We start from the raw sequence: 9328 nt of genomic DNA, 5'->3' as shown, positions 1-9328 counted from the left end.
TTTCCTTTCCTTTCCTTTCCTTCCCTTCCCTTCCCTTCCCTTCCCTTCCCTTCATTTCCTTTTTTCTTTTCTTTTCCTTTCCTTTCCTTTCCTTCTTTCCTTCCTTCTTTCTTTCCTTCCTTCCTTTTTCTTTCCTTCCTTTCTTTCGTCTTCTGAGCACTCGCTGCAGCCAGGCCCTGTGTCAGCCGCCACATTATCTGTGCTCACTCCCGGGACCCTCACACACACCGTCGGAACTGCTCTTTCTCCAACAGTGGGGCTTCCAAATATCCACCTTCTGGTCAGATCTATCTTCTGAATTCCAGATCCTCTTTCCAGCTCCCTAACTCTACATTGTCCTGCGACGAATCAGAGCTGATGTTTATCTAATGCTTCGGAAGGGCTTGGACCCTGTGCTCATTGCTTTGGGGCCATTGTTTCATTCCATCCTCACAGTAGTCCCACAAGATAGGTACTGTCATCTCATTGTTTGTAAGTGAGAGGAATGGAGCTTCGGAGAGGTCAAGTTACTCGGCCCAGGGAGCATACTAAAGTGTCAGAGCCGGGATTTCGGGGCATTGGCAGTCAGACTGCACAGCCCATTCTCGAAGCTACGATGCTGTGTCCTGTAATCATGTCAGATGCCCAAGACCACCCTCCACGCTTCTCTGAACCGGTTTCCCTTCCACACCCAGATGGTGATGGGGGGGTTAAAGAGTACACGTATCAGGATGTGCACTGAGTAATGTATACAATTGTTGGGTCACTATATTGTGCACCCGAAACTCATATAACAGTGTATGCTACCCATACTGGAATCGAGATAAAAAAGTTAGTAAGAAAAAAAAATAGTAAAAAAAAGAATTTTGCCAGACTGAGCATTCTAGATCAGCCATCAGCGTTATTCACGTTTATACTTCTGATGACCCAGTGATTGGGTTCTGGTGTCCAAACTCCTTCATTTCAGGGTTTCATTATCTGATGACCTGACCCTGTCTAGCTATCCTACCTCACTTGTCATATTTAATATTCAAAACCTACTGAGTTCCTGAAAGACCTCACATTCTTTGTGGATCTGGATCTTTGCACACATGTGATTCTCTCTGCGTGTAATGCCCTAGATCAGACATTTAAGGAGAGTGAACCTACTCATCTTTTAAGACCCATCTTTTAAGATACTGTCTGTCTGTCAAGTGTTTTCCCAGTTAACATATTCCTTTCTGTATGGTCCTTTAGCACCTGGCACACATTTTATCACCTTACATTGAAATCTCTCGCTTGACTTTGTGGGGCTTTAGGTCAAAGAGGGAGTCTGGATTATCCCCGTGCCCCTGATACCTCACCCCGGTACCTGGCACCATGCTAGTCGCTCAGTTTTGTGACGTTTTGTAAAGCGTACGGACCGAAGCTGTCTCTCATTCATTCATTTCATGCATTCATTCTGAACAAAAGACACCTTCAGCCCATACACCTTATAAAACTGAATTGGTTTCACAGAACAGTTTTGATTTCAAGATTCTAAACAGATGCAAATAATACCTAAGGGCAGCAGTCATGAAAATGTAACATCTCTGTAAGTCATTCACAGAAACAGCCTTTCTAAGCCAGTGACAGTTTAAGTGATGCATCAGTGCTGCCGTCCTGAGGGAAATCTCCTGGCTCTCTCCTCAAGGGCCTGTTATCTCCGACTACAAGGACTCCAGAATCACACTGCCTTTCTCCTCAGTATTGTCTGAGGGTCATATATTTAGCCTCTCTTCGGGTTTATCTCTTCTAGCCATTATTTCCCCAGCGCAGAAATCCTAGTCCCTCCCGCCGCCCCTCCCCGCCACCATACCTCTCCTTTTCTCCAACATCTGAGGTCTTCAAGGGAGAAGTAGCCCTCTTGAAACGTCCATTATCTCAGCACTTATCCTGAAGGAGGGACTTGGATCTTTTGTCCTCCTAGATCTCACACTGATGAGATATGTGTAAAGACTTAGCTTTATGTCCTACTTGGTGAATTCTCCGGCTAAATTTCTTTATTTCTTCACTCTACCCACTTGGCTAGTTTGATTTAATCTTTGCATGCTCGGATCATCATTCCTGCATTTCAGTCTGACATCATGTCTGGAGAAGGAAACACAGGGCCAGTCTGCTTTCCGGGGACCCTTAGGGTTGGCACCCCTGATCCTGGCACTGTCAGCTACTAGATTTGATGAGAGTAGGTTGACAAGTAATGGTGATAAATGTTTCCTGTGAGAACACACTGTCTGCCTAAATGGGGTAATTTCTTCTCTGTGTGCCTTCCTTTGGGAAATGCATAAAGTCACTGAAGTTGTGAAAAAACCAAGTGATATACATTGCATTAACGAAGTTCCTACTCCTTATGTCAGTTCTTGGACTTGTTTTGCTCAAGTGAGTATTGGGTTTCTCCATGTATTAACTCTGTGATGTTTAGAATTAGAGACAAAATAATTTTTCCTAATTTATGAAAAGCTTTGGGGATAAGTAACAGCTTAGTAATGAAAAATTTGTTGTAAGTAAAACTGAAAATTGTAGGTGTATGGTTTTAGGGATATTTAAAATTAGAGGCTTGCCTCATTATGTAGTTCTAAAATTTTGAAACAGGTAAGATACCTTAAAATCAAACCTTGTGTGTAAATAAAGCCATTGTTTGTAGCTTTAATGTGACACATCCCATTTTGACCTCAAAATGGTGAGTTAAAAAAAAAACAACAAAATGACAGGGTTAATGTCTTCTTCACAGTCTGCTGTTTCCTGGTTAAAACATTTTCCCACTCTTACTTTTCTTTAACCAAGGAGGTGACTGTTTTCTAAGCAGAGTTACATTGTCAAATCACAAGCCTAACAGTGTCCATTAAAAATAAAAGTACCATAAGCATTGTAGATCTATTTAGTTTTAACAATTAAGAAGACACAGCTACCAGAGAACATGCTGACAACGAGAATCTTAAACGTTGCTGCCAAATCCTGTAATCGTTATTTAGTGAAGATAGCACCAGACATTTCTATATCTAAAAGACAAGCATACTCAATGTATCTTTAAAAAGGAAACAAACCTGTACATTCGGCACTGAGTAGATATCCTAAAAGGCAGATGGTGACGAGGCCCAGTGATTCTGCCATGATCCTATTCAGGCACTGCATAACCTTTGCTGACGAATTGTGCAAGTGGTAAGGTTGACCAATTGTTCCAAAGTACAAGCCGAGCTGTATTTACTTCTGGGAAACAATGTCCATCTCCCTCAGTGGGTCTTTGGGCTATTTCCAGTGGCCTCTTGGGTGAAGTGAAGAGTATAGGCAGTGTTCATCTTTAAGCTTCACCTCTGATTCCATGGGCTTCTGCCACTGTGGCTGATGGGAGGCTGAAGCAGGAAGCAACACATCATCAGAACAGGGGGAGGTATAATGGTAGTTGCTGTGGCAGCAAAATTCATCAGTGAGATCCATCTTTATCCTTGTCAGGGAGCACTAATGTCATAGAGTTTAAAAATAAAGAGACAGGGGCGCCTGGGTGGCTCAGTTGGTTAAGCCTCCAACTCTTGGTTTTGGCTCAGGTCATGAGCTCAGGGTGGTGGGAATGGAGCCCCATATTGGGCTCTGCACTCAGCACAGGGTCTGCTTGAGATTCTCCCTCCCTCTCCCTCTGCCCCTCCCCTCCACTCGCACTCTTTCTAAAATAAATAAATAAATCTTTAAACAAAAAAGTATAGAGACAGAACAAAGTCATTTGGTTATCTACCTTAAAACACTCCCAGTGTTTACATACATTTAATCACCTGGTGGATCCTTTATGTTCCTCCTCATAACGAGTTTATAAACTTTATTGTGCCATGTTCCCATAGAGTGAAATGTGAGGACCCTGTCTCAGAACATATGTATGTATGTGTGAGCATATGTGTATGCATGTATACTTATATATTATGTATATAAAAATATATGAATATTATCTTATAATAGTTTGTGTTAGTATATTATACCACTTCATGTATAATATAAAAACAATAGTATACCAACATTTACCTATCATTCTTTGTGCTGCTGTTGTGGTACATTTTATTTCTACCTGTTATAAACCCTATATTACATTATTCTGCTTTAAGCAGTCACGTCTTTCAAAGAAATTTAAAAATGAGAAAAAACATTTTATATTTAGCCACATATTTGCCATTATGATATTCTTCATTTCTTTGTGGAAATCCAAGTTTCAATCTGTTAAAATTTTTCATCACTCTGAATAATTCTCTTTAGTAATTTTGATAGTGTAGGTCTTCTTATGATGAATTTTCTCAATTTTTATTTGAAAATGTATCTATTTTACTTTTTTTTTTAAAGATTTTATTTATGTATTTGTCAGAGGGAGAGAGAGAGAGAGAGCACAAGCAGGGAGAGCGGCAGGCAGAGGGAGAAGCAGGCTCCCTGCTGAGCAAGGAGCCCTATGCGGGACTCGATCCCAGGACCCTGAGCTGGGATCATGACCTGGGCCAAAGGCAGACGCTTCACCAACTGAGCCACCCAGGCATTCCAATTTTACCCTCATTTTTAAAAAGTAATTTGGCTGCATATATAATTCTAAGTTGACACTTTTTTTTCCTTTCAGCACATTAATGTCATCCTATTGCCTTCTGGCATGCATTGTTTCTGATGAGAAGGCAGTGACTATCCTTATCACTGATTTTTGGCAATTTGCCTACGGTGAGTCAAGGGAATTCTTGGATCTGTGGCTGGATATTTTTATTAAAATGAGGAAAATTTTTGGACATTAATTAAAAAAATTTTTTTTGAAGTTATCATAGGGTCCCCGGAAATTGTAAAAACAGTTCAGAGAGGTCCCATATATCTTTCACCCAGTTAGTCCCAATGTTTATATCTCACATAAATATAGGATAACATCAAAACCAGGTAATGAACATTGACGTAATGTATGTGTGTAATTCTAAGTAATTTTATCACATGGGCAGATTTATGTAACCACCACTGCGGTCCAGATACAGAACAATTCTATCACCACAAAGATCTCCCTTGTGCTACTATTTTATAATCATACCCACCTCACTCCTCCCAATTATTCCTAAACCTGGCACTACTTACTAATCAGTTTTCAGCCTCTGTAATGAGAATGTTGTATAAATAGAATCATAGAGTGTGATCTTTTGAGATTGGCATTTTTCATTGAGCACAGCGCCTTTGAAATCCATCTGGGTTGCTGCAGGTTTCAATAGTGAATTCCTTTTTGTTGCTGAGTAGTATTCCATGATGTGGATATACCACAAATTGTTTATTCACCTACTGAGGAACATTTTGATTGTTTCCAGTTTTTGCTATTGAAATAATGTGCTATAAACATAAATGTACTGTTTTCTGTATGGATGTAACTTTTAAATTTCTCTGGGATAAATGCCCAGGAATGTAATTTCTAGGTCATATGGTAGTTGAATGTTTAGCTTTTTTTTTTTTTGAAGGATGTTATGCCAAGAGAAGAAATTTGTTTTTTGTTTTTTTTATTTTTTAGCAAGAGAGAAAGAGTGAGCAAATGGAGAGAGGGAGAGAGAATCTTAAGCAGGCTCCACACTTGGTGCAGAGTCTGACACAGGGCTTGATCTCACGACCCTGAGAACATGACCTGAGCCAAAAGCAAGAGTCAGACGCCTAACCAACTTAACCACCCAGGCACCCTGAATGTTTGGCTTTTAAATAAACTGCCAAACTGTTTTCCAAAATGGATGCATCACTTTACATTCCCACCAGCAATGGGTGAATGATCCAGTTTCTTGGCATCCTTGCCAGCATTTTATATTGTCACTGTTTTTTTTTTTTTTCTACCTTAGACACTTTGATGGGTGTGTTGTGATAACTCACTGTATTTTAATTTGTATTTCCCCAATGGCTAATGATGTTGAACACCTTATAATTTACTTACTTTCTGTATATCCTCTTCAGTGAAATGTATGTTCATGTTTTTTGCCTATTTTCCAATAAGACTGATATTTTACTGTTCAGTTTTAGAGCTTTTTAAAAAAATATTATAGATGTGAGTCCTTTTTCTCAGATACATGGTTTGCAAATACTGTCTCCAAGACCGTAGCTTATCTTTTCATCCTCGTAACTGAGTCACATAGCCAAAGTTTTAGGTTTTGATGTAGTTCAATTTATCTTTTTTAAAAAAATTTTATTTATTTAGCATGCATGTGAGCTGGGGGAGGGGCAGAAGGTGATCGAATCTCAAGCAGACTCAACACTGAGTGCTGAGCCTGACACGGGGCTTGATCTCATGACCCCAAGATCATGACCTGAGCCTGAATCAAGAGTCAGACACTTAACCAACTGAGCCACCCAAGGGCCCCTCAGTTTATCATTTTTTAATGGATCATATCTTAATGTCCACATTTAGAACTCTTCCACTAACACTGATCCTGAAGCTTTTTCCCATTTAAAAATATTTTATACTTTTAGGTTTTAGGTTTATTCTGGTGCTCCATTTTGAGTTAATTTTTATAAGGTATGAGGTTTAGATTGATTTTTTTTTTTTTTTTGGCCTGTGGATGTCTGATTCCTTTAGCACCATTTATTAAAAAGATAATCTTTGTTCTGTTGAATTGCTTGTGCAGTTTTTTTTTTTTTTTTCCCCACAAATCAGTTGAGTATATTGGTTTGGGTATATTTCTAGGTTTCCTCTTCTGTTTCATTGCTATATGTGTTTATCCCTCTGCCAACCCCACCCTGTCTTGATTACTATAGCTATATGGTAAGCTTTTGTATCAGCTAGAGTGATTTCTCCCACTTTAATATTTTGTGGCAAGATTATTTTGGGGGGGTTACCAAATAACTTTATTTTGAAGGAATGGTACAAATGAAAGAAGTTAAATAGATGTTTTGGTACAACTTATAGAAAAGGTAAATATAACCCCACCATGCATACACTGCCTTGGTGACCAGGGAAGTCACCCTTGGGGCTATGGGAAGACCCTAAGGTTTAACTCTCGTTATCACTGTTTCCCAAGGTATGCTTGTCAGAGAGATACTCTGCCATGCCATATTCAGGAGCCCCCATCTTGCGCAGGTTGGTTACATGGTCACCCAATTCTTTGATGGATTTCACTTGTTTATTCAGGTAATGAGTCTCAATTAAGTCCCACAGATGGGGTCATTTTTTATCAGTGACCAGTTTGCGTAGTTCCAGTAGTGACTGATTCACACTCTTTTCTAAGTGTAACGCACACTCCATTGCATTTGGTCCGTTTTCCCAGTAATCACGGTCTGGTTTCTTGATATCCTGAGGGTCCCTGCAGCTTAATCAGTTTCTCAGCATGTTCGCTCTCCTCATGAGATGGGTGAAGAAAATATTTGGCCAAGTTCTTCGAAGCCTTCTTTGTGGTCAAAGTAGTAAGACATGGACTACAGGTAGACATAGGCATAGAGCTCCAGGTTGATCTGGAGGTCGAGGGCAGCCTCCGAGTCCTGGTGGTAGTTCTGGTGTACCTGTGAGAGGGACATAGTCATCATGGCAGCCGCTGAGGAGAGGCAGTGTCGTGTGGTGGTGGCTGCAACGGGGATGGTCTGTGGGCACTGTGAGGAGATGGCGGAGGGTTGACTCTGAGCAGACACCAGGGTGTGGGACGAGTGCCGGGTTCTGTCCAAGAACTGTTGAAGCAGGAAACTTCAGTGACTTTCGATGGCGACTCAATATTCTGTGGCAAGATTGCTTTAATTATTCTAGGGCCCATAAGATTTTATATAAATTTAAAAATAATCTTATCTGAAGCTACAGAAACTTTTGCTGGTTTTTTTTTTTTAAAGATTTTATTTATTTATTTGACAGAGAGAGAGAGACAGCGAGAGAGGGAACACAAGCAGGGGGAGTGGGAGAGGGAGAAGCAGGCTTCCTGTGGAGCAGGGAGCCTGACGTGGGGCTTGATCCCAGGACCCTGGGATCATGACCTGAGCCGGAGGCAGATGCTTAACGATTGAGCCACCCAGGCGCCCCTTGCCGGGGTTTTGATAGGGATTTCGTTAAACCTGAATGTAAATTTGGAGGAACTGACATTTTCACTGTGTTGAGTTTTCCACCTGATGGATGTGGTATGGACATGTATGTCCATTTCTTAAGGTCTTTGATTTCTTTCATCAGCATTTTGTAATTTTTAGCATACAGATTTTATATAGTTGGTCTTTGAGCAAGACAGGTTTGAACTGCACACAGGTCCACCATATGCGGATTTTTAAAAAGATTTTATTTATTTGAGAGAGCGCAGGAGCAGGGGGAGGAGCAGAGTGGGAGGGAGAGGGACAAGCAGACTCTCATTGAGCAGGGAGCCGACCCGGGGCTTGATCTCAGGATCCTGAGATCTTGACCTGAGCTGTAGTCAGATGCTTAATTGAGTGAGCCACCCAGGCGCCCCTGCGGACTGTTTTTTTTTTTTTTTTTTGAGTCTAGTTGACACACAGTGTTACAGTAGTCTCAGATATACAGCATAGCTATTTGACAAATGTATACATTATGCTATATTCACTGCAAGGGAAGCTACCACCTGTCCTGATACATCGCTATTACAGTGTCATTTCATTGATTGTATTCCTTATGCTGTGCCTTTTATTCCCATGACTTACTTATTCTGTAACTGGTAGCCTGTATCTCCCACTCTCCTTTACCAATTTTGCCCAAACCCAAACCCCCTCCTCTTTGGCAACCATCAGTTTGTTCTCCATATTTATAGGTCAATTTTGCTTTCTGTTTATTCTTTTTTTTTTTTTAGATTCTACTAATGAGTGAAATCATATGATATTTGTCTTCCTCAGTCTGACTTATTTCACTTAGCATAATATCCTCTAGGTCCATCCATGTTGTCTCAAGTGGCACAACCTCATCCTTTTTTTACGGTTGCATAATATTCCATCATAGATATGTGATGTGATATATATATGTATATATATATATCACATCTTCCTTATCCATTTGTCTATTGAAGAACACTTCAATATTGTAAATAATGCTTCACTAAACATAGGGGTACTTATATCTTTTCAAATTAGTGTTTTTGTCTTCTTTGGGTAAATACCCAATAGTGGAATTATTGGTTCATATAGTATTTCTATTTTTAATTTTTTGATTAAAATTTCTAATTTTAATTTTTTGAGGACTCTCCATACTGTTATCCACAGTGATGGTATTAATTTGCATTCCCATCAACAGTTCCTTTTTCTTCACATCCTTGCCAACACTTGTTTCTTGTCTTTTTGATTTCAGCCATTCTGTGAGGTGTAAAGTGATACCTCATTATGGTTTTGATTTACATTTCCCTGATGATGAGCGATGTTGAGTATCTTTTCCTGTTTCTGTGGGCCATCT

At 40.1% G+C, this 9328-nt stretch overlaps 1 protein-coding gene and 1 pseudogene across 2 annotated transcripts in view; both read right to left on the bottom strand.

Moving 5' to 3' along the window:
- The window catches only part of F9 (coagulation factor IX), a 30876-nt gene extending 27747 nt beyond the window's left edge, over positions 1–3129 (bottom strand). For both annotated transcript variants that reach the window (XM_035006590.1, XM_035006598.1), the window contains exon 1: positions 3042–3129. In XM_035006590.1, the coding sequence (XP_034862481.1) occupies positions 3042–3129 (88 nt within the window). The remainder of the gene's footprint in view (positions 1–3041) is intronic.
- A 3826-nt stretch (positions 3130–6955) lies between these two features.
- LOC118011759 lies at positions 6956–7485 on the bottom strand (annotated as a pseudogene).
- Between the last annotated feature and the right edge of the window lie 1843 nt (positions 7486–9328).

The sequence above is a fragment of the Mirounga leonina genome, unplaced genomic scaffold (genome assembly GCF_011800145.1).
Source record: "Mirounga leonina isolate KUSES-001 unplaced genomic scaffold, KU_Mleo_1.0 Mir_101664, whole genome shotgun sequence".
NCBI lineage: Eukaryota > Metazoa > Chordata > Mammalia > Carnivora > Phocidae > Mirounga > Mirounga leonina.
Note: the sequence above shows the minus strand (reverse complement) of the source record. Positions and strands in the feature narration are given on the sequence as shown.